The sequence below is a fragment of the Falco cherrug genome, chromosome Z (assembly GCF_023634085.1).
Source record: "Falco cherrug isolate bFalChe1 chromosome Z, bFalChe1.pri, whole genome shotgun sequence".
In the NCBI taxonomy this organism is placed as follows: Eukaryota; Metazoa; Chordata; class Aves; order Falconiformes; family Falconidae; genus Falco; species Falco cherrug.
Genome location: NC_073720.1, coordinates 13347517 through 13373798, shown reverse-complemented (window position 1 = coordinate 13373798; position 26282 = coordinate 13347517). Strand labels below are relative to the sequence as shown.

Genomic DNA, 26282 nt, shown 5'->3' with positions numbered 1-26282 from the left:
CTGGCTGCCATCCCGTGGCACATGCAGGACAACCAGGGGATCAGGCCCAGCCAGCATGGGGTTATGAAAGGCAGATGGACCTGATCTCCTTCTACAAGACGATGACCCACCAAGTGGATGAGGGAAAGGCTGTGGATGTTGTCTACCTGGATGTTAGTAAAGCCTTTGACACCATCTCCCACAGCATTCTCCTGGAGACACGGGCTGCTCGTGGCTTGGGTGGGTGTGCTCTGTGCTGGGTTAAGAGCCGGCTGAGTCCAGAGAGAGGTGGGGAATGGAGTTACATCCAGCTGGTGGCCAGGGCCCAGTGTTGGGGCCAGTCCTGTTTCATATCTTTACCAACGATCTGGGTGAGGGGACCGAGTGCCCCCTCAGTGAGTTCACAGGTGACCCCCAGCTGGGGGGAGCGTTGATCTGCGGGAGGGCAGGAGGCTCTGCAGGGGGGTCTGGGCAGGCTGGAGCGATGGGCCCAGGCCAGTTGTGTGAGGTTCAACCAGGCTGAGTGCCGGGTCCTGCCCGTGGGTCACACCAGCCCCCGCAGCGCTGCGGGCTGGGGGCAGGGGGCTGGGAACTGCCTGGGGGGAAAGGGCCTGGGGGGGCTGGTCGGCAGCTGGCTGGGCATGAGCCCCCCGTGTGCCCAGGTGGCCAAGGAGGCCAGCAGCACCCTGGCTGGTGCCGGGAACAGCGTGGCCAGCAGGGCCAGGGCAGTGCTGTCCCCCTGCACTGGGCACTGGCGAGGCCGCCCCTCGACTCCTGTGTTCAGGTTGGGCCCCTCACTGCCAGGGGGACGCAGAGGGGCTGCAGCGTGTCCAGAGACGGGCAGGGGGCTGGTGCCGGGGCTGGGGCACAAGGCTGGTGGGGAGCGGCTGGGGGAACTGGGGGGGGTCAGCCTGGAGAGGAGGCGGCTCGGGGGCACCTTGTGGCTCCCTGCAGCTGCCTGACAGGAGGGTGTAGGCAGGGGGGTCGGTCTCTTCTCCCAGGTGACAAGTGACAGGGCAAGAGGAAACCGCCTCAAGTTCTTTATTTGTACTTGGTTTCATACAGCTGTAGTTCAGCCTTTCAGATGTTAATGAACTGTGGTGTTTTGAGACTCCTTAAACTGCCTTCTCCCAGGCCTGAGAGATAAACACTGTTTATCGTCATAACTAGTGGGAACGTGGATCTTGTTCAGTACAGACTGGTAAATTTCTCTAGCACAAGGAAAGCTTGTGGTGGACATAATGTAGTTGCCCATGGGTGCTATACAGCTGTTGCCATTCCTGCAAGCCTTAAAACATTACAGGTAGGAAATTTTTCCATCTGTGCAGAACTGAGTAGCCTTCACTGTCAATCTCAAGAAATTTATCCATCAGCATAGCGCAAAAAAAGTCAGAGAAAATAATCTAAGAACTAGAACTCTGTTAGGATATTTTTACCTCAACCCTGCTCCACTGCAACTGATTTCAATATTGGTATTTAACTTTCATCTTGACCCAGTAGCACTGTAAACCAGGGGTCCTCAAACTGTTTAACCAGGGGGCCGGTGCACAGATGAAGTGGGGGGGCGGGGGGAGGGCAAGGGGGGTCTGTAAATACCGGGGGCAGGATTGAGGACCCTGGGGGGCCCTTATCTGGCCCACGGGCCGTAGTTTGAGGGCCCCTGCTGTAAACACAGTTTTCAAACCTACAATTTCATAAAGTTATTAATTACAGAGTAGGGTTATTTTACAGGAGTATCTAGCACTTCTGTGCATTCGAAAAGGCCAGTAATCATTTCAGTTTCCATCAAGGCACACTGTTTTCTGGGGTGCAGTGTGCAGCTATTGAATACTTTGTAAGAGCTGTGTTAAAAGGGAGAAATCCAACCATGTAGTGTGTTTGCAGGGCAAGGTTTTGGTGGCGGGGGCCACAGGGGCGGCCTCTGTGAGAAGCTTCCAGAAGCTGCCCCCGTGCCCGGTGCAGCCCGTGCCAGCCGGCTCCGAGCTGGGCCCGGTGCTGGGCAAGGCCGAGCCCGTCGGTGCCGGTGGCAGCCGCAGGGACCGTGTATTTCAGATCGTGTATTTACGTGCGAGCGAGCCCAGCAGCCCCGCGGCCCCCGGGCCGGGGCAGGGGGAGGCCGGGGGGCTCCAGGCGCCGCAGCAGCGGCTCCCCCAGCCCGCGGGGCGGCCCCCGGCGGGGCGGGCCGTGCCCCCAGCCCGCGGAGCCCCCGGGGGAGCAGCTCCCCCCCCGCAGCCCGGGCAGGGCCCCCCCCGGGGCAGGGGGTGCCCGCAGGGGGCTGTGACCCGCGGGCAGCGGCGCTGGGGCAGCTCCGGGCAGGGCCCGTGGCCCCGCGGGGAGAGGAGCCCGGGCCGGGCCGGGCTGGGGCAGGGCCGGTGCCCCCGCGGCGGCCGGGCCGGGCCGGGCAGGGGGCGAGGAGCCCCGGCCCTGAGGGGCAGCAGCGGCGGGGACAGCTGCGATGGACCGACCGCTGCCCCTTTCCCTGTCCTCTTGCACCGCTCGCAATTTAAAGGTTTGCTTTAAATCATTCTGTGTTTAGACTGAGCGAACAGGTTTAGCAGCAACGGGGACTCCCGATCACCCTGAGCTACACCTGAATTCTGAGGACATCTGGTGGTGTAAGACCACTGCAGGGACTGAGTCCGCATCTGGTGGCTGGCTTCCAGCTTGCACCTTTGTATTTCAGCTGAGTTCTGCAACACTGCCTCTGGCCTTCACAGGTTGAAGAAAAAGGAATAATTGCATCCCATCTTACATTTTCACCTGATAAATTAATTGCAAAATCAAATGCAGTAAAAACAGCGAGTTGAATGCACAGAAAGAGTAGCATTCTTCAGCTCAGGTGATCCTGAATTCAATATTGCCAGTCCCAAATATTTAGAGGTCATGACATTGGCACAACAATCTTAAACTTCTAATGAAATTTTTGGTTTTTTCTACTTGCCGTCTCTTTTCAGGAGTTCCAGAGTCCAAGTATGTTGAGCTCTTTGTATCAGCGAAGATGTATTTTCTGTTACTAAAAACCTGATATCTCAGGTAGATTAATGAGTCTAAAAGTTAGAGCTTTAAGAAAAGCACCCAGTATCCCAAGATGCCAAATAAATACGCAGGATTTTTTAATGTTAATCCTAGCACTGCTAACCATTCAAAGACCTTCAGGAAGACCTACCAACTACTCTGTGATTCAAGTTTTCTGTTTGTGAAGTGGAACTGTACGTGTTTCTGCACCTTTTTGAGAGAGAACAAGAATCAGTTAGCTGCAATTCAAAGAGGATTTTGATCAAGCAAAGTGATGCTTATTATATGTTAAGCATTGTTACTGACTTTGCATGATGGTATATTTTTCAGTGACCCCTTGATCTGATATTTCCTCCTGAGGAGAAGCAGACATCATGAAGCAGAAATTGACATTATCAGTTCAAATTACTTTGCTGCTCGCTGTGGCTGCAGTGGGTCTGACTGGTAAGTATACCACTTCCTGAAACACTTGTTTTTCCTTAAAACACTTTCTTTAGAAAAGTCTGAGGCTTTACCTGATCTATCCTGATCACCACTGGAGCCTGTACATATTTAAATTAATTTCTTCTTAAGTTTTGTATGGAGATTTTGAAAATGGCTTGAATCCTTTTTTCTTTTTATATTATTGATTTAACAATTATATGGTGGTGATGATGAAAGGCACTCTCTCCATCCCTGCACTCTCTCCATCCCTGCACTCTCTCCATCCCTGCACTCACTCCTTGCTTGTCACTTTCTTGGGAATTAGGATCATATGAATAGTAACACTATTAGAGATAATGGTATGGAACTGTAATGAAATAAAGGTAAGCTTAGGCTGAAAAGCCACATGCTTCTCAGGTTAAAATGTATGCAAATTTATAGTCTATGTTCTTGATAGAAGCTAATGACAAGTAGTCTTAAGAGGGAATAGTCTTAAATGTATTTGGATTATTAGGGAATATTAAAATAATTAATGAATACATTCAGGTTGCTAATACACAAAATCATCCATCCAGCCCATTGATTCCTTCTTTTCATTACTTTTCTTACCTATAATTTACCCCAAATATGTGCAAATAGTGGAATTTTTGTTCTGTTGCAAAGTTGAAATTTAATTTTAAGATGACCTGAAGATAAACATTTTGGACATTTTAGGAAACAAACAAAAGGTTATACATTTACTTCCAGGCTTCTTAATTTAATTTGGAGGTAAATGTACACTTTTTAAGTCTAGGTAAAAATGAAATTTTTATTTGAAAAAGGGAAGTAAAATAATTTTAGTAGCTATTTTAGAAGTAAATTGAGGTAAAATATATTTACTTTTCTGAAAATTTTGATCTTTTTTCCAGGCAGATTTATTTGCCGAATTCAGTCCGTAGTTTCAGGTAACTTTATTGTCCTCAAAAATGCATTCCTTGCTGAATCTATCATTCAACAGTAACAACCAAAAATATTGTCCAACTCTAATATAACTAGCTGGATTTCTGCACTTCCCTAGGTCAATCACACCCTGGAAAACCTAAGATAATAAGGTGTCGTTCTCTAGAAAAGGAAACCTTTTCTTGTTGGTGGAAGCCTGGCTCAGATGGAGGACTTCCTACCAGTTACACCCTGTTCTACAGCAAGGACAGGTAACAACTGGTGCAAGCATATTCTGTAAGTGATTAAGTGGTGATTATGACAGAATGAGGAAATGAGAACATTAATTTATAAAGGTAATTTTATGAATCCACGCTAAACCTCAGATAGCCAGCAAGGGCTACATGAGATGAATGGCTTTCCCTTACTGGAAGAAAGGATGACCGCTCTCAGTCCCAAACCTTCAGCCTGTCCCTACTGAAACTCATCTGACCTAAAACCCACTGGTCTAAAGATGTGCTGGGAAAGGTGTAGATTGTCCCTTTTACCAGGAGGCAGACAGCTTTTAGCTGAATGGCATGTTTCTCGGCGGAGGGGAGCATCAAGGCACCACGGGGTCTCCCCTGGGGCAGCAGGGCAAAGCCTCCATCCAGAGCCCATCCCACCCCTGCCAGGGAGCAGGGCAGGCTAGGGGCAACTCTGCCGGGGGCATCGGCCACCTCCTGGGGGACAGGGGTGGGCTGATGCCAGGCTAGGACAGGACATCAGCCCACAGACTGGGGCTGGCTTGGGGTGGGCATGGCTGGCAAGGGCAGGGCTGTTGGGAGCTGAAGACCAGCCTTGCTGTGGTGGGCTCAGATGGGGACTTGGGACACAGGCAGTGCATGGGGAGGCTGGTGGGGCAGCGGGGGCAGGCGGTGCCCTGAGGGCCCTGCTGAGAGGCTTGTCCATTTACATTGCACTGCAAACACTCATCTGGAGAAAACCCATAGAGAGGCTTGGCTTCCCCTTCTTGATTTGTCGCCAGCCTCATGGTTCCCAAAATGGCGTAAAATCATATGTGTGTATTGCATCTCAAAAGTTACTGTTGGGGTAAAGTCTGTGACTCTCTTGTCCTGTTCAAGAATAAAATATGTGTATATTTAGCAACTTCGCCTAACCTGTGCTTCTTTGTATAACTGCTCTTTCTCCCTGAAAACAAGACATCTCTGAACAGGGCCAAGTAAACAGGGAGGCTCAGGGATTAAATTCATTTGAATAAATCCAGTGATGTTCAGAATGGATAAGGTAAAGCCTCAGACATCCCTGCATCAGTTAAATAAACTCCAAATCATTTGCTCTTAATTGGTCAGGAAAGATGCGGCCTTTAATGAAGCTACTGTGCTCAGCAATGATCAAAGAGCTTTTATTTCATGGAAGTCCAAATGCTTAAATCTTAATCAAAACAGAAATTTTAATGAACATTTTAAGTCATACTTATCACAGCCCAGAACAGTCCTGCTTAGGAATGGATAGGAGCACTTCATTAAATCTGCTGAACACCAGGTACTGACAAGCACTCCAGATCTGGGACAAGGTTGCCTTTCTTAGCTCATTGTCTCCCAGGCACAGTCCCCTTACTCGCATCTTTTCTTTGTGATCTGGGACAAAACTGCCTGGAAAAAATAAAAGACCTTGTTATTAGCAATGCATAGAACATAACAGTGGGACTAAAGTGCATCCTTGAACCATCTCAGCTGGTGCTTTGGGTTTGTGCAGTTCTTCACACCTGGGATTGGCTTTGAGTACATCACCCAGGTCAGTTTTAATTGAGTAAAAACAACCCCTCTCCTAAAAAAGCTGAAGACCCATATAAAGTTAATAGGTAAGAGATCACAAATTAATCAATTTTTGTTGAGACAGTTGTGATGATGATCATGTTAAAAAGCAGATAAATTAACATCTTGCTGAAAACAAAATAATCAATAAAACACTCCTCTGCCATAGGTCCCATCAGGTTACTTTCCACAGGAAATATGTAAAGAAGATGTTTAGCAACTTTTCTTCTTTAGTCAAAATGAATATTTAATTTGCCTTTTAACTTGCTTTTGAACATTTTTAAATATTGCTCTATGCTGTCTCTGGAATTTTCTTTTTCCATTCTTTTGTCAACATACTATGTATAAAAAAGGACAAAAGTGCTCACCCTGAACAACTGCAGTAAGAATAGCAATGAAGCACTTACGATAATAGCATTTAATACTCATCAAAATGTTCCCCAGAGGTGGGATTACACATAGGTTTAAAGTTAAACGTTTCAAATTCTTTTGCTGAATCTAGGTCGTTACTAGAATATTATCTGATTTGCTTAATTTCCTAAACTTTTAACTTTTTAAATAATTTTATTTCAGTGAAGAAGACATCTATGAATGTCCAGACTACCAAACATCAGGTCCCAATTCCTGCTACTTTGATAAAAACCACACAACTCCCTGGACAACATATAATATCACTGTAATGGCAATGAATGAGATTGGAAGTAACCGTTCAGATCCTCAGTATGTGGATCTAACCTCCATAGGTAAGAAGAGAAGAATGAAATTGAAAACAAACTAGTTGGAGATGTATGTGGTTTTTAATCCCAGAACAAGCAGTGGTGAGAGATTTCTTTCCTCATTATGTGAAACTTGACTTGCTATAGGGGAATTTTTGTCTACAGTTGATCTAAAATATGCATCTTTAATTCAAGTGAAAACTGCATTTTACTTATAAATTAAGTAACTACCTATTTATTTATCTGAAAAAAAATGGCTCCAGTTTCTAGTTATCTCCAGTACTTCCATTAGACTCAATGACCGTTTTGTAGGTTCCTAGCACTACAGATTATAAAACTTTCAAATTAGGTTAAGCTACCTAAATTTTTAACATTTAAACATCTTTCTGGATGCTGGCACTGCAGTCTTGGGAGGGTAAAAGTAACTGCCTAAGCACTCTGTGGGCTTTTTGTAGCATTTCATATTCCTAACTCCATCATGCTTTCTGCATGTGCATAATCTACACATTGTAATGATATATACTTAGTCTTTTTAGCTATGAAATATCTGATGTTCTAATTTTGCAAGAAGTGGCCTAATGAAATTATGATTTGTATTTCCTTAGCCCGACAATTTCATAGTAAAGTCTAAGATTTGCTGATACTGTGGTAAATTGGTAGCCAGTTAAACATTATTAGGGAGAAAGGAAAAAAAAGGCTATGGTACTGTTCCCTTATAGAAGTGCATGTATGATCCGAAACCAATGTGATGAAATACAAAACCATAAAGGAGGTGCCTTTTTGAGAGTAAAATTAAATCACTAACGGAAAAATTTTCATTTATACAGTTCAGCCAGATGCTCCTGTGAACTTCTCTCTAGAAAAACAAACATCTGCTAGCATGAAGTACCTTTGGGCAAAATGGTCTCCACCTCCATTGTCTGATGTCAGCTCTAATTCACATGTGTATCACTATGAGCTACGACTAAAACCTGAGGAAAAGGAAGAGTGGGAGGTAATAGAAAAGTATATTTATTGTGTAAATGCTCTTGTCAGTGAGTGTTCTTGTCTGAATTTAACTAGTATTATAAAAACTCTAGTTTCCATAAGGGTAGAAAAATTAATGTAACCAAGTCTGACTAAAGAAAGAAAAATATTGTAATGATTTTTGGAGACAGTGAAATTGAAGGTATTTGTACAATTGTGCTAATGTCATATACTAAAAAAAACCCTATTTAGTCTACTGATACAATATTTAATTGGAATTTTTGTCCATGCATCTGTTCCCAAGTGTCCTAAGAAACTGCTCAGTTCATACAGTTTAAACCATACAAGGATGAAAGCAGTTTATTGATTCATTAAGATGTAATTAACAAGCAATCAGTTAACGATGCAGTCAAGGACAGTATCAGCAATACAACAGGTAAATCACAGTACTGGGCACTTAAAAATGTTAATAGGCACCTACAAATTTATAAACACACTTCTATAACTAATTTCAGAAATAAGCTATATAGAGAAATTCCCCTGTCCCAGGAAAAGTAGGTTACAGCCACACTCCAGCCTCCTGAGGGTACAAACTCCTTTATTTACACCCACTTCTGCAGCGGACATACATGCTTTAACTTAATGTGAATCCACCTCCCTTCTTACAGTCTACTAAGACATATTAGTGAGAAAGCACCCAAACTGTCACATGCATGCACCCAGGTGTGGTTTCCTGATTGCTTCAGCCCACCCTGTCTGGTGTGCAGCTTCTCATAGCATCAGAGAGGGAGGCTGCCCTGTCTGGCTCAGGCAGAGGCCATGATGCTACCAGAGAAGTTTCTGACAGCATCAGACTAAACTTTGGCTACTGCTGATTTTTCCAGTCTTCCCCAGCTATTACAAATTTTCATGCTTCTTTGGTACTGCTTTTCAAGCTGACCCTTTTTGTTTCAGAAGTCTCTCATTTATTCCCTAATTACTATCTAATCGGGTTAAGAGTTGTCATCATCCTCTTCAACATCACCAGTTGAGGGCAACCCCCCCTCTCAGAAAGTCTGGGGTGTCCTACTCTCACACACACACACCCACACCCCATTTCCATTAGCATTCCCAGCTGTTGCCATTTTGCTAGGAGCGGGCCACAGCACTTCCACAGATAACAGGATAAAATACCATTCTTGAGGTTGTAGTCAGGTGGCCTCAATGCCACCTGAACAGCTGATGCCTTAATAATGGAGAAATCAATGCATCTTGAAAGACTTCTGAAGAGAGATTCAAAGGGCCTGAGGAAGGCACTTAATAATAAGCACTAAAACTAGTCACTAAGAAACGTTACACAGAGGATTTATCTGTGAATTGAACTACCTATAATGTTCCTTGCATTGTGGATCTGGTGGAATACTAATTTACAGAAAGTCTACAATTAAATACGTTCTAGAGTATCAGAATCTCAGTGTCACTGAAGTGAGTTTTTCTGTTAAGTTACTACCTTTGCTTCTTTGTAATTCACATCTTATAACTTAATCCCTTGCCTTTTGGTGTCAGTGACACAAGCCTAATCCTTTATGGTTTATTTGTTAAAATGGCACAATCCTTTACTATTTTTCCAGTCAATTTTCTTTTCCAGACAATATCTGTTGGAGTGCAGACGCAGTACAAACTGATTGGACTGCAAGCTGGGGTGAAGTACGTTGTTCAGGTGCGTTGCAGGTTGGACCTTGGAGAATGGAGTGAGTGGAGCTCTGAAAAACACATTCAGATCCCCAATGGTGAGTGGATGATTGCTATTCTGTTAATTGTTTTTAAAGTCTCGCCTTTTCAGTATTGTGAAAGGTGCCTAAATGGCAGCCCTGAAAACCTGGTTCTCACACAGACAGACATTTCGCAGTGCTGGAGGAACAGTGTCTCTTACCATACTTTGTGTGTAATTGCATGTTCAGTCTTGACCTTTGTGTGTAATTGCATGTTCAGTCTTGACCTGCTCAGGATCCTCTGCTTGAAACTGGCTATGACAAACAGGCTGGGATTTACTAGGAAGTCACTTTTGATACAGATGTGCCTAAATAATTTACTCTTCTCATCCCTCTATTTAAAAATCGTGTTGATTTCTTCTGTAGCTACAGATGTCAGGTAATGGTATTTGTATAAGAATCATTCATTTGTTCATTAGTCACTGGACTGAAAGCACTGCTGTGTCTAACAGAGCCTAACATTCACAGCGACCATCACATGGAAATAATCAGTGTTTTGTTTGGCTTGAGTGGACGCATTAAATATGCATGACATCATATCTTTTTTTCAGACACTTTAGGCAGGTTTTCTCAAATATTCTGCTGTCACTAATTGTATTGTCCATTATTTGACAGGGAGATTGCTGAAGAAAGATATTTCTTAAATGTCACATTCTCAAATCTGCCTTAGGCAATTAGAAATATGGAAAATCAATGCCCCTACTCTACATAGTAGAAAATATCTATTACTCATGTAATAGGGCCATATTTTGCCACAAATACATAACTGAAAATGTTTCAGTCTCATCAAGGGTTTGACTGGCATCATCTTATTGAAAATATAAGCATTTTCCTCTGCCCTACTCTAAGTGCTTTGCCTGAGTCTATAAAAACATCATCAGGAATCCAGTAGCCTGAGTACTGAGCATAACATTGCTTTGCAAGGAAATAGGAGAGCTGCTGCTTTGTATCTTTGGGGGCAGATCAGCATAGGTACTTCAGAAGAGAACTACTGGCAGGGACATGAGCAAATAGGCAAACACATACGGTCTTCATTTGTTTCCTGTAAAAGCTAAAACAAATGACAGCATATTTTTAAACAGTCAGAAGTGTCTTAAAACACACTTTTTGAAGAAAAAATGGTTTATGTAGAAAATAGATTGGATAGCAGAGAACCTGCTATGACAGTATTTGAGCACGCATCAGATTTGGGGGTACAGAAGAGCCATAGTCAGGGAACAAAAACATAGTTCCTCAGCATAGTTGCAGTGGGAAAGGATTTTGAATTCATATTAAAGTAGCAAGTTTCTGCCCTAGCCACTGAACTGTTCTTCCTTTCTCATGCTAATATGAAGCAAAATCTTGCCTTTCCTTGTAGAAAAGAAAAAAATATTTTCCTGTGCTCTGCTTGACATTGTTTAATGAATTCAGGGTTTACCTAATGCATTAAACTTATTAAGTAGTTAATTTCTTTATTTCTTACAGGAGAGTCACTTCCTGAAAAGCCTACAATAATAAAATGCCGTTCTCCAGAAAAAGAAACATTTACTTGTTGGTGGAAACCTGGTGCGGATGGAGGACATCCTACTAACCACACTTTGCTTTACACCAAAGAAGGGTAATAAGCTGTGTATAATTAGTGTTTTATTGGGAGGACCTGGAAAATCAGTCCTGATTGGTTTGACATTTACGAGATGTTGTTTTCCATACCACATGTTTTTTTCCAAGTGACATATTCAGGAATAGCACTGGCAGCAACACATTTAAGGTTGAAAGAGGATCTCTTTATGTTAGGTTCCTATTTCTGTGGATTCTTCTGCCTTGAAATATAGACTGCCTTAAAAGTTGCCAATGCACAGCAACTGCATAATAGGACACAATACAAATGCACAGTCCTGTAGCAATTCGCCCATGTAGCCCCAGATATAAAGCTTTCCAAAATGACCAGATACTGGGTCATCTTGTGATAATGCTTATTTTGTATAAGTATTCACAGGCCATGAATGTCTCCTAACTCCATCCAGTAATTTTGGTCCTGGAACTCAGATCAAGTGCTAAACATTCATTTTAAAGACGTAGTCAGTTTTTTGGGGTGGTCCTGTGAACTATTTTTCATTCACCCAGCGCTGGTAAACCTTGCACTGTCCTAACTGGATGTTAAGCTCTATACTAGTCAGCTGAGAGCCAGGAAAAACTCTCTGGAACTCTATGGAAAAAGACAGGTACTGGTCCAGCCACCCAGGACAGAGTGTGAGGTCCATATCCACAACTTTCTTTTTGTTATTGCGCATCTCAGAGGAGCTTGGGAACTAGTACTACATACTCCTTTTGGGAAGCTTGGGAATGGATTTGGAGGACAGGTACAAAGTAGATTTTTTTGAGGAACAGGTGATGAAAGACCAAAATAGATTCTGAAAGCATATTAATCTAACATGCAGAACTAATGCAAGTGTGAAATGAACATTGGAAATAACTCAGTTGTTAACAGCTAGGTTAGAAGACTTCAGCAATCACTTGTACTGGCTCTCTGGAACCTGTAAGAGCTATGCAATGGACAATGGCTTTCAGAAAAGTAAGGGCTGCACTACCAGCCCACTGCTGCATCTACAACAGCCTAAATTCTTCAGGTTTTATAGTGTTCATTTTGGGGTAAAATGTTTACTACGGTGTCTGGAATTGTCCAATGATTCCTTAGTCCGAAAGTAGTTTTCTGATTTCCTTCACGTTGCTAGGCATGACAAATCTGATCCAGCCCTAAATAATGCTAAATTACTGGTAAACAAATCGGGTGGTTTAGTCTGTGTAACCTAATCACCGTGATTCTTTCATTTCAGAGAAGAACAGGTTTATGAATGTCCAGATTACAGAACTGCAGGCCCCAATTCATGCTACTTCAATAAAAAGTATACATCTTTCTGGACCATATACAATATTACTGTGAAGGCAACTAATGAAATGGGAAGTAAAGTCTCTGATCCTCATTATGTGGATGTGACTTACATAGGTAAGAGATAAAAAGTATTTTTGTGGAACCAAATCATTCAAGTTACGGGTTTTGACCCAAGAATTTTAATTCCAGCTTTTTCTCATATACAGTATTATATCCAAGTTAAAAACTCATAAGAACAAATAAGATCTTATATGTTGTAGTAATAAATCAATATTCATCCCTTTGCCATTTTATTTTCAAAGGAAGCCTAAAAATACAAAAAGCTTTAAAGCTGCATTCAAATAACTATTTATTGGTTTTCCGTATTTCTTTCAGTCAAGCCCCAAGAAACATCATCTAGCTAAAATCTTTTTCCACTTTACCAGCAACTGAAATCAAATTGATCTTTTAACTAATAATACTTAAATTTGATTACCTAAAAGTACTTCCAGACCCAAGCAAAGCTAAATTAGTGCTTTTTATAGCAGTGTACTTATAATCTCTTTCCTCAGACTTTTTCCACAGACTGACTGTGGACAAGTATTTGGGTTTTTTTTCTGAAAGAGTGGAATATTATGACAGAGAACTATTTTGTTATCGAGGATCTGGCTGCCTAGAGTCTGGCAACTGGAAAAGAGCTGCTGGAGAACAAGTTTTACATTTTACCTCTATGCCCTGACTACTCAATGAAGCTTTGCATCAGACAAGTGGCAAAATACATGCACAATATGCAGAAGCTCTACCTCTGAACTAACTAAGCTGCAAGACTGACTGTAGCAGAAACCTGGATTCCATTTCAATTTATTTTTAAGATATAGGCAGGTCTTTAATATTACTGGTTTGTTTTATTTGTAAACATCCTTGTCTATGCATGTAGGCATTATGCTGTTGCATTTTCTGAATGTGAAAGATGAAGGGGGCAAGTTTCATCAGCTACCTCTGTGGCTTAAGCATTCCTAAATATATACAGCAATTTTGATAAGATTATGGTAAACCCCAGCTTTCATAACACAGCATTAAAGCTGTTAACTTTGAAACATTGTTGTGGGGAAAAGCAACAATAAATGGTAATACAAGAAAAAAATATTTCTGATGATAAATGATTAAGGGAAATCTCAACATGAACTCAACATATTTACTGTTCTTCAGTTTTTTCTTCAAATTCATAAATCCATGCTTACTTTATCAGGAAACGCTTGATCCCTGTATGCCAGCACCAGTTCTAAATTACTAGACAGGTGCAACAGAGGTGGCAACTCACCACTCACACCATTTTGTGTTTCGTCCTAAGATGCAATGAAAAAATCATTTAGACTTTTGTCATTTGTTTGATTTTTAACAGTACAGCCTGATCCTCCTGTGAACGTAACTCTGGAATTAAAAAAGTCAATAAATAGAAAACCATATCTGGTCTTGACATGGTCTCCACCCCCGCTGGCTGATGTCAGATCTGGATGGCTTACCCTTGAATATGAGTTGCGACTAAAGCCTGAAGAAGGAGAGGAATGGGAAGTAAGGATGTTTCAAGTTTGTGCTAGATGATGTTTCCTGATCAATTAGATTTTGTCATCCAGGTCCCATGCCTGAATATAATGAAGTAAACACACTGAATAGTTCATCATTTTTCAAAAGCACTTCTGTGATCTACAATTTCCTGCTGAGAATACAGGTATCTCAGATGCTGTTGTGCAATAGCAGGTGATAAAGTACTACTTTTTAATTGTGGCCATTATACATTAATCATATTGGCATTACAGTTTAAATTGTTCATTCTCATTTAGTCAGGTTTCTTTTGTGATAATTTGTTCCCAACCACAAGCACTTCTCAGGTAACAGAAAGCTCAGTGACATTATGTAAAATCATTGAAATTTGTACAAATGGCCATTAGGTGATAGTTGGCATTGCCACATAATAGTAATAATTCTCTGTAGTCAGGATCTGCAACTTAAACAGGGCGCCAAACCAAAGACTCCAGTTATTGGTATTTGGGCGCATCCCCTTCTTGGCTGCGGCAATACTTACCAGCCATCTCTGTATCTCCCCCTCTCCTCCCTCTGCCACTGCACTTCCAAGCCCCCTGGCCATTGCAAGATTCACTTTTTACTGTCCTGCACAGCTCCACCAACTCCACATTCCTTCTTTTCTCTCTACATTTTCTTCCCCCATCTCTCTTTCTTGCCTCCTTCTCCTCACGATTGCAGTTCTTACCATTACCACAGTTCGTTCCTATTTGCCATATACTAATGATGTGGTTTTGTAGTAGTTTAATTTGCATAGTATATCAGAGCCAGATCTCATTAGCACTGAATTATGTTAGAAAGCTGAACCACAGAAATAAATAAATGTATGATTACCCCATAACATTTATTAAGAAGCTACCCAGATTCATTCTATATTCCCACCTTCAATATCAAGACTTAAACCTAGCTGTGATTTTTTCCTAGGAAAATGTCTCTATTCTATGTGCATTTTATGCTTTTTATTTAATTTCCAGACTATTTTTGTTGGACAGCAAACACAATATAGAATGTTTAGTTTAAATCCCGGAAAGAAGTACATTGTACAGATTCATTGCAAACCAGACCACCATGGATCATGGAGTGAATGGAGCTCAGAAAAGTATATTCAGATCCCTACCGGTGAGTGGCCAGACATCCCTTCAGTAACTGTTTTATTACATGTAAATTCACGTTACACTTTTGTTAGCTGTTTGTGGCACCTATGCAGATTGACATCCCAGAATTTCCCTAGAACAGGTAAGAACATCATTGCTAAGGTACAGGAATTCTCAGAGTCCCTGTACCACACCCAGTTAACTTTCCACTTCATTACTTTTTGGAGTTAAGAAGGTGAATCGATTTTGATTCTTATTAAAAGCATGCCCTTTCTGTTTATTGCCTCATTTGTTCTCATCATGGTAGTACTTAATTAAGTAGTTTTCAATTAAGTCATTTTCATTAAAGGAATACCAGTGGCTGCATTAAAACTGATACATAGACAACAAAGAGTGACTGCCTTCAGACAGTAACAGCTCTTCACTATTCTTTATCTGGAATGAATTTGAAATAAACACCTCAATGTAAAAAGTGTCACATTACAATAGAAATACTTAAAAAATATTTAGTCCTATATCATTTAACCCGTCATTTCATTAATTCTGTGATATGTATTTGATAATGAAATGACTGAAGTATAGGCATAATTGGGTTTGAACCCAATTGCTATGACTGGCTGTGACAAAATTTCCCTCTTCATACATTTTTTTTACCATTTTTCCAAGAGAGTTTATTTCCTGTACAGTGCCATAATAAAAAGTATATTTATTACCAGGTATTATAATTACTGTTGAGCTCCATCTATGCTAGTAAAGGCCTCTAGGTTCAATACCAAATTTGGCAGTTTAGATCAATTTTTAAAATAAAAGTGATTTGAGACTTTTTTTTACATGCTGACTATGCATATGCTAGATGTGTGTCCTTAAATAATTCTGTTTGTTTCTTAGACTTTAGAGTAAAAGATATGGTTGTGTGGATCATCGTTGGTGTCTTGTCGTCTCTTATATGTTTAATCATGAGCTGGACAATGGTTTTGAAAGGGTACAGGTAAGTCACCAATTTCACAATTGGAGCTGAAAATCTCAGCAAACTTTCCAAAAACAGACTTCTAACATTTCAGTCAATATCCTATAGGTTTTGTGTTCTCTTATAAACTATAAATTACAGTTATTTGACTTCAAATTCACAACTGATGAAGTGGTATTTCTGTTCTTTAGGGAGGTCAGGCTAAATTCTCGGTTGGTAAAGACATGTCTCTATTAGTTCTGACCACCCTGGTTAGCTATGTAAGTATTCTGCAAACATTGGAGTATCCCTGCTCCTGTAGAAGACATGCCTTTTGGTTTTGCCCTGATCTCCTAAAGGAAACAAGGTTGTATTATAAAATTGTCTTTCTGCCCACCTGTCTGTCAGTTCCCCAGAAGACTGGCTAAATTCAATCAAATCTGAAAGAGAAAGTTGTCACAAAGATTATCACTTTTGTACAAGTCTTGCAAAAAATACTGGCTGAGTGGAAGAAAGAGATAGAAGCTGTTGATGGAAAAGCCATCAGAAGTCAATGATCATAAATCCTGTTTAGTAATAGTCAGTTGACAGTCAAGTATGTACATACAGGCTCACTAGTCCTCCTGAACTGTGCCCCACAAAGCTGTTTCTTGGCCAGTGATGAAGTTACAGGGATACTAGAGACCCGTAGGTTAAGGGACAAAAGATAATAAAAAGACATTAGCAGTGTTACTTTTCCAGTTGAATAACTTTTGTACTGCTCTCTTCCTTATACATACATCAAAGGATACATACATAACATGAACTGTAACTGGATTTATAAATTATCTGGCTTGAGAGGTGGACGGGAAACAAAGGTCCAACAAGGAGGTATCAGATATGGGAGAAGTGTTTAAAATGTCAGTTACATTCCAAGGAAATGGGAGAAAAAATAGAGAGGTAAGAGCCATACTTACACCTTGTGTATTTGTTCTGTTTTTTTTTAGAATGATAGCCTTTATCCTACCACCAGTTCCAGGACCAAAGATAAAAGGTATAGATACACATCTGTTAGAGGTGAGTAGCACTGATAACCACAAAAAGAATTCACCATTACTTACTTTTCGAAATTATGTACTAGCAAACACTATTACCATAATAAAGTATAAACCAGCTTCAATTAATTTAATCAATGTTAAATAAGTGACACTTTTAGGTTGATCATGTGGATGGTATGTGTGAGGCAGTCTTGGCTTGCACTAGCAAGGAGGAGATTTGAGAATGGGGTTGGTGATCTCAGCTGTTCCCTGGGTCCCCACAAGAGCCAACGCCTGTGTGATCTTCCTACCAGTTCTCATGGAAGTTACTCTCCAGAGTCTCTTGCCATGCTGGGGACACAGGACATGGATGCTGTATCATTCTCCATTTCCATCTTGTTAAACCCATGAGATTCCTACCTGCTGAAAGCTCCCTAGTCCTCCCATTTTAGAACCATGAATTCTGGGATTATGGCTCCCCAGTGAGGGAACTAAAGAAATTTTCCTCTGTTCTTCCACTGTTCTCTGCAGCAGTAGAAATCCAGCTTAGGTCTAGTGATATAACTATTGAAGTATTTGTATATTAAATATGTAGGTTGCTTACAATTGTTCTAGTCAGATAAACCCTAAGGTTAACAGTGAAAAAATATATCTTATTTATGCCCTTAGACAGGAAAATCTGAAGAATTACTGAGTGCCCTTGGTTGCCATGGTTTCCCTCCAACATCAGACTGTGAGGAACTGCTGATAGAATATCTGGAGGTAGAGGACAGTGAGGATCAGCAACTCATGCCAAGCCATGGCAATGGTCATCCCAGTAAAAATGCAAAAATGATACTCAAGGAAACAGACAGTGACTCAGGCCGAGGGAGCTGTGACAGCCCTTCTCTTCTTTCTGAGAAGTGCAGGGAGTCCCATGCCCTTCCATCAACACTTCAAAGACAAGACCTAAGAGACATCCAAGAAAATAAAAGAGGAAAAAGGAGCTGGGAAACTCAATGTATAGCCTCAGAACAGAAAATACTCCTTTTTAACAATGAGAGTACAAAATCATCCACATGGCCTGCAGCTCAGTTACCTAATAATCAGCCTCCTGTGTTTGCCTACCACAGTACTGTAGATGCACCTAAGATAACACTGGGTACCACAAATGTGAACGTTGCACCAGTTTTGGTGGGAAATGAAGAAAAGCATCAGTCACAATATCCTATCACTGAAACTGTCTACGATGACATGGAAAAGCAAAGAGAGATGGAAAATTTGCATTCCAAAACTGACCAAACCACAGTGCAGGTCAAACAAAGCAGACCTAATGACAAGTCACCTTTTTTGAATCCTAAACTAATGGATTATGTAGAAGTTCACAAAGTCAGACAAGATGAGGAGCCAGCAGTAGTACTGAAACATAAAGAAAATAGTGGAAAGACTGAAAAATACACTGTTCCAGGAACCAGCAAAGAATACACCAAGGTCTCAACAGTTGTGGACCATAATATTCTAGTATTAATGCCAGACTCACGCACGCAACACACATCTGTTTCTCAAGAACCTGCAATGGAAACATCTTGGAACATTCAGCAAAGTCAAGCTGAGAAAAATATGAGCTACTGTCTGACAGTTCCAAGCGAGTGCAAAAGAGAGGCCAGTGGATCAGAGTATATGGACCCATCTTCCTTTATGCCCTCCTTTAAATAATTAGTAGTTAGTACAGTACGTACTTAGTAGTTAGGTACAGTAAAACAAAACCACATAGCAAACAGTACCTTAAAAAAGCCTAGCCTCCTATGTGTATTATACAAAGAATAAAACAAACTGTGGGTTTAGGTAATAATCATGGAAGTAAACATTGAATCATTAAACATTTCTGACACAGGGAAATAAGGCAATGGGTATTACCTGCTATGAAAAATACATTGTAAGCTAATCATTCAGCACTGCAGGTTTTCTATTAGTTGATTAAACTTGAGTGAATACTGCAGATTCAACAAAGATAAAAATTGTCATGAGTCAATCAGTACACCATAGATAAATCATTGCACAACAGCATTCTCATCTACAATGTATTTTCTTCTGAACACATTCTGACACTAGATTAAGTTTTCTTTATAATTTTCCTCAATCCTTAAGAAAAAAGGAGCTGTCATATAGAAATCATAAATAAAAAAGAAACAAATTACAGTAAAATAACAAATCCTTCTAAATATATTTTTGCTTTGTTTCAATCTGACGGAAAACTTTCCATCTCGTTCATATCCCACTCCAAACAAACCTCGAAAAAAAATAGCAGGACAGTATTTTATATACTGCCTTAGTGTACATAATATACCAATCTACTGTAGTACAAGTCCATATGTTTAACAATGTATTTTTAATGGCTATTTTTCTATTATCAAAAAAAAAGCAAAGCAAAATAAAATGTTTTTAATTTCCCAATGCTATCTAGCTACTTAGGAACTTTATTGTTCCCTTCTGCTGAGAGAGCAGTAACAAGTAAAGCTACCATTTCTAGACAAAGCATAAAATTAAACTTTATACTAATTAATATGAAGTAATTTTTAAACTATATTTCTAATATATTGCAGATGTATTACTATTTGAATTATAAATTATTTGTTTCACATGTTTTTATCACCTGTAATTATAAAATTAGAATAGAATCTCGGTTTTGAGAGCAAAGCTTCTTTTCCACTGAATTTGTACTCTGATGCTAATCACTAATGGAATGGTGTTCTCCTGCATCCTTAAGGCATTGCACTTTTCTTTGAGCCTGGAATGCAAGTTTGAAGTCAACTTTTTCATAATGAACTTATCAACATTAATTTTGGAATCCAGCCTCCAAAGTCAAAGATAGAAGGCATAAAGTCTGAGTCAGAGTTCTGCTGAAATAGCAGTGGGAATGAGGAAGGGAGTCCATGTACTTGGGCTGGACAGATGTCCCCGAAACAGCAGTGGGAACAGTGAGGATTCCTCATATTCCATGTAACGGAAGGCAGAATCACAATGATACTGGAATGGCTCTGAACTTTCAATGGTCCTTCCTTCTTGAAACAAAAGTTTAATTTACTCCAGGAAAGTATGACCAAGTGATGCCTGATTAAAACCGGACCAAGTATTTAGCCATTATCACTAGCTTCAGGGGAAACTGGAAACATAAGGTAAGGGAATGGTACTGTATGTGTGAAGGAAAGTGTATTTACTATAGGTAAGCTGTCTTCTGTACTTGTCCTTCCTGAACAGCTTTAAATTCCTCCAGCTTTTCATGATTTTACGCACTGGTAGCCTTCCTGCACTATCAGGTAACCTGCTGCAGACCCAGCCAAAAGAGACTTTCAGATTCTGAAGGTCCCAGGTGGCCAATCTAATTTGGCAAATCAGATTCTTGCCTTGTACCATCAGGCCATGGAATCGCTCAAGTACAGATCAGTTGAGCTGAGCTGCCTAGCCCTTCTGCTGGCAGGACTTTAGACTTCAACTAGCTACCTGTGTGTCTGTAAACATATGTGTTAGTGTATACTATAACATTTACTTTAGGCATCAGATTTCAAGTCTGCTTCCTCTACACAGGCAACATACTGCCCACTTCCAGAGCTTGATCAGAGCAATCTCATTGCTCTGCTGAATGTGTAGGGAGGTGTCTTAGATTCTTAATTCAGCCACTTATTTAACACTTGAAGACATGAAGTGGCTACTCCAGAGGGCAGCCAAATGTAAAATTTTGTTCAGTTATAGTTAACAAGACAATTTTCCGGTAGATATACTATTTGTAGTATATCTCATATATTTTCTACAGATGCTAAAAGTACTGCAAAGAAACTACCAACTTATCACAAATCAGGAATGTTTTGCAGGGCAGCAACTTGTGTGCGTGCATGTATGTCAGTTGGTAATATACTCTTTCCGACAGAGCTTCATTTACACTTCTGTTTTCTGACTGAATCTGGCAGAGCTGATCCGGTTCAGGCACATTCTCTTTATTTACACAAATAGCCATATCTGAGCCAAGCCGTTGTTTTCTATATCTAATGCTGCGCATAAAGGCATGCTGCTACAGGCCTTCTGTGATGCATCTTGTGATGCATAGAGGCTATAGAATCTTACCAAAACACAGCCCAAAGATTTTCCTTATGCAGTGGATTTCTTAGGGTAAAACAAAACACAGGGGATGACACTGATGCTGTAAACCAAAGAAATCAGGGGATAAGTGTCAGCAGCAGGCTGTTCCTGTCATATTGATAACTTTGGACCTGAGGCAAACAGACACAACTTTTAGCAGATTTTAAGTGTGTGATTCATCCTGACTACCTGCTGGTAACTATAGCATACCTCCAGTAATTCACACAGAAAGAGAACTGAGTGGAAGGTTTTCTATGCTTTGCCATAAAATGGTACTGAAGCTGCAAAATAGCTGTAGCCTAAATTACATTGTGAGGTGTAGATTCTCTCCCACCTTTGCTGATTAATGTCTCAATATGCCAAAGACATGGCTTTCTATGAAGGGGGAAATTCAGCCAGAGTGGAAAAGGCGCATTTGCTCATTGCTCCCAGGTAGCTAAGCTTTTTGAGGGATTTGCTAGCTAAACACAATTTGAACACAATTTTCATAAACATATTCCATTCTTTAAGCTGGACCAATCTGCAGGTTGATTATTGTTCCCTTGGATCTGATTTTATTTTCCAAAACACCTTGTTGCTCCCAAGGTGGGAGCAATACCTGAAAATGCCCTTTAACATCTGAAAGGACATCAAGAAGGGAATAAACTACTGTTCTGTAAAATCAGAATAACCTTCAGCTAAGTGTGTGGGCCTTTAGATGTTCAAATACTTCATTCTTTCTGTTTGCAACAATATTTTTGCTTGGAGCTCTTAAGAAATAGTTTTTTATAAGGAAATAGATGAGATTTTGCAGCAGTTGTACACATTGTAAAATTATGACACACCACTGGGGAATAACAGGCTGTGGACACCTCCTTTGATGTATAGAGAAATGAACTATGTAACAGAATTTACCTGAGGAACAGGGATTAGCCCTCTAGCTCTTGCACTATTAGTCAACCTTCTCACTTGGAACAATTATTTGAAAAGTTTGAATGATGTTTTCAATGTCAAATTTATGCATGTGTCACTTGAAGCATGAATTACTTTTCATAGCATAAAAGCCCTAAAAGGAAGCGTAAAGGCTCTTCAGAAGTAATTGATTTTATAAAATTCATGAAATCAATTTTTTTTTAATAAATTACCTTTCCTTCGGACTCAGACTAGTTTTATGAGCAGTTTTTCTTCAGTATTGACAAATATGACTCATTATCTAAATTTTCTGATTAAGACTTTTTTCCTCAGCAAAGACAGACTTGATGTATAATTTTAGTGTCTCAGTGACTTCTAAAGAAATAGGATTTATTGACGCAGGGCATGTGCTCCCAAAACTCACTGTCACATAAGATGCAGGCTTGAAGGATGATCATGATGATACTGTGTAACTACAAAGATTATATAATAAAAATGCAGCAAACTGACCTTATATAATACAAGTAAAAGGATGTATGTGTTTATAGAATAAACTGTAAAACAAATATGTAATTGATTTATGTTAGAGCAGTGAATTTTGTGCTATAGCTGATTTTGTCTCTGTTTAAATGGCTGGAAAATATACAGTTGCTTTAAATGTCATTTAAGTATTCAAAGTGTAGTGACAGCAGGTGTTCAAACTGAATAAGCAGAATGTGTGATCTCTGAAGCATTGTATATGTGGGGTTCACGTCAATGTATTTAATAATTTTTCATTAACTGTAAACAATTTGAGGTTGTTGTGCAAGGAAGCAGAAGTCATCTAAGCCAGTTGATAGATATTAGACATCTTCTACAAAGCCATAAAGACAAATGAAATGAAAAAGTGTCATCAGATCAGGCATCATATTCTCAAAAATTGCTACCTCAGATTTTTTTTTTTTTTTTTGCTCCCTTTAAAAAGGCAGACAAAAGCATTTTACATTGTGTGTCAAACTGTGAATCATTCTATCAAGATTTTAAAAAATCTGTAATGGTCAAATTATTTTTGTTAACTAACAGTTTGCCATGGAATCATCACTTGTCTCACACTGGTAGTACTAGGATGGGAAGTTTCAGATGTGTAGATGAAATATTTTAATATGAAAAAATAACAAAGAAAAATCCATCTTGCAGGGAAAGCCATACTAACCAGCTTGGCAGCCAAGTGCCAGTTCCTTTCCTGGGCTGAAAAGTTTTTTGCCATTGCCTGTGTGTTCAGTGCTCTAGGACTGAATGGGCTGCATTGTCAGAGATGCTCTCATTCTGGAACTCAGCAATGGAACTAAGCATTTATCCGTACTTGCTATTTAGAAAGACCTGTTTTCAGCTGAGTTCCTGAGAAGTAAATCTTTAAATTCTGTCCCTAAATGAGTGAATATGGAGACTAGCCCTGCTCTCAACTATGCCAAACCCTCCAGACTCACATTCCTGTGGGTATGGAAAGATGGACTGAATTACATTAATTGGAACAATCCTGTGCCCTGCCTTGAAAACAATTTTGAAACAAATAAGGGAATTTCTTTGTCTTTTCTGCGTATGTCAAGCAGAAGATCAAAGATATATATCAAAGATAAATACAGAAATACATAATATATGGGGATAGAAAAAGCTTAATGATGGGAAGAGGGACATGGTGTCTGTGGCAGAATGGAAGAGGAGTACAGTCACTATAGGAGGTACATAGGTAGATAATGAGAGAAATCAGAGCAGATAAACATGCATTTTTCACTACAGCTGAGGACAGAGGGAGGGAGAGTGGAAAATGGAAGCAAAAGGATCAAATGTAAGAGTAGACAGGAAAAAATGAGTAGTAGAACTGAGAGGAGTGATAAATGAGTCAGTGCAAAAAAAAAGGAAGAGAAGAAAATAGTGTGATATCAGAAGTGGGGATATGCACAGCTACCTGAGACGGTCCACATAAGCAGTAAAGCCTTATTAAACACTAAAGAGTGGTAAAAAGCTGAAACCAGCTACTACAGATCAGCTATTATATACGTGTAGAAAAAGCCCTGTACATAAGAAGTTGTCATGCACTTTCTATCAGTTACAGGACTTTCTTCCACGTATCTGATGCTGGTCCTGGGCAAACAGAATGCTTGGAGAGCTAGACCCCTCATCCGATCTGCTGTTGCATTTCCTATATTTCTAAGGAAAAAAATCAAGAGAAATAAAGTGTACTACACTGTTTTTAAAAGCAACCTTCAATTAGTAAGACAGATCTACAGATGAGCGGTATTTATCCATTTACATTGTCTCACGTATATGCCTATCATTCTTAAGCATTCTTCTATTTTTTATTTATTAAAGATAATGTAATGACCTAGAAGGTCCAAGAGAAAAAAGGACTTCGTGGATACCACTAATTGGTCTCTTGGCATTTCTGGGCATTGTTTAGTTTGTATCTGTGACAATGTATCTGTTAACATTTTCCTTAATCAGAAAGTCCCTGTCTTGGTGATAGATTTGGAAAATTACGAAGTCAGGCTTAAAATACATCTATCCCATTTAAGCTAAGTTTTTAAGAGAAACTATTATAGCTGTCAAAAGTAATGAAGAAAAATACCTGAATTAGTTGTGTGACCTCTTGTAGTGCTAATACGCTAAAAGCTGGGCTTATACTCAAGACATTGGTGAGCAGAGCAGTTAGGTATAAGGAAGTCTTTTTCTGTATCTTCCTCTTTTATTTCTGGAATGTTTAACATCCTGTTCTACTTTGTGATGCTGCTTGTCCTGGAATTTGTCTTTTTTTAAAAAAAAAAAAACCAACGCTGCTTTTGGGTCTGGTTTTGTGAGCTGCTGGGTACCTTTACCTCGTTTTGACATCAGTACAAACGGAAAAATTTCACTTCGATTCCTAGAAAGACTGCAAAGGTCTGTTTTACAGAGTAGAATTTGTAAAGGAAGCTGGAAATCTTCATAGAAGTCACTTGTAGAACATACCCTTTCAGTAGGACAGAAAATTATATATGTCTAGGAAGAGGCAGATTTTTCTCCGTGCAGAAATATGTCCAACTGTACTTTGTAATGTTCATAATGCTGTAGACTACTCTTAATTCTCATCCCCATGTCCTTCATTCCAAAAGTAAGTGGAAACTACTGCTCAGCCACACTCACAGCTCTTGGGTTACTTTAGTGTTGTTTATTTTTCATCTTGGAAAGTTGTTTTTTTTTCTGACTATAAAAAACATTCATCATCTGGAATAACACAACCATCTGTTCCATATATGCATTATATTGCTGAGAGATACTCAGCACTATCTGGGCTTCTGAAATCTTTATATTGTGCTTCATATTTTTTTTAGTCATTGTGTAAAATACAGCAGTACAGAGGGTGCTGATCTGAAAAAGTACCACCCAGAAAAAATTTGTCACCAGCCATTAACTAATTGCATTTGTTCAAATTTCTGTCATGGCATTAAGTGCAGGGAACAGTCTGTAGAACCTCCTTGCCTTATTGTGCCAGCAATTCTCACAAAGAAACATATTTATAAATTAAATTGCATGTTCTGAATAATATGCAGAATAAACGGTATACTTCCCAGCAGAGAAAGAAGTGATCCAATATTTAATGCAAACTTACTTCCATTTGCATAAATCATTTCATTGCTAGCTTTGCAATACAAGCTAGGCATTTTTTCCATTACAGTTTCAGAATTTGTATGCAATCTGGAACATTCAAGTTATTGTAGTGTCATTGCTGTAGCAACAGAATTACTTGAAGCACAATTATTTTATGAAACAGATCCAAATGTTCTGTAAATTTCCAAAATTTAAAAAAAAACTATAGAAAGTAGATTTCATATGTAGTATGTACATTGGTTGGAGAATACTGGTATAAGAATAGTTACTCAGGAATTCTTCATTGTTTCTAAGTGTATCTGAAGGACAATGCTTTAAAATGCATTTTTTAAGTTCTTAATATTGAAAATGCTGGCTTTAATAAAATCTACTAGCAATTTCACTCGTAAGATCAATATCGTTTTTCTGATGGGCTTTTCAATCTTTTGTCATTGTAAAATCTTTTTGCAATGGTGTTTGCATTTCAATTTAATAGAAGTTCTTGAATAAAATTCACAAATTATAGCTTTCTCCATGAAATATAGCAGTTCCAGCATAGAATATATAAATAGGAAAAGCTAGACATCCAGCACAGTCTGCAGGCTGGG

At 39.8% G+C, this 26282-nt stretch overlaps 1 protein-coding gene across 9 annotated transcripts in view; it reads left to right on the top strand.

Annotated features, from left to right (window-relative positions):
• Positions 1-26077, top strand: part of PRLR (prolactin receptor) — a 122870-nt gene extending 96793 nt beyond the window's left edge. For 5 of the 9 annotated variants that reach the window (XM_005432888.3, XM_055699192.1, XM_027811105.2 and 2 more), the window contains 12 exons: positions 3325-3438; positions 4475-4607; positions 6726-6895; positions 7696-7862; positions 9462-9603; positions 11050-11182; positions 12399-12568; positions 13836-14005; positions 14989-15133; positions 15997-16096; positions 17041-17110; positions 17740-26077. In XM_005432888.3, coding sequence (XP_005432945.1) covers positions 3369-3438; positions 4475-4607; positions 6726-6895; positions 7696-7862; positions 9462-9603; positions 11050-11182; positions 12399-12568; positions 13836-14005; positions 14989-15133; positions 15997-16096; positions 17041-17110; positions 17740-18765 — 2496 coding nt within the window. In that variant the 5' untranslated portion in view covers positions 3325-3368 and the 3' untranslated portion in view covers positions 18766-26077. Of the gene's footprint in view, positions 1-1039; positions 1283-2395; positions 2489-3324; positions 3439-4474; positions 4633-6725; positions 6896-7695; positions 7863-9461; positions 9604-11049; positions 11183-12398; positions 12569-13835; positions 14006-14988; positions 15134-15996; positions 16097-17040; positions 17111-17739 lie in introns of those variants that run through there. The other 4 variants (XM_027811132.2, XM_055699193.1, XM_027811138.2 and 1 more) reach the window with 4 other exon arrangements.
• The last annotated feature ends 205 nt before the right edge of the window (positions 26078-26282 follow it).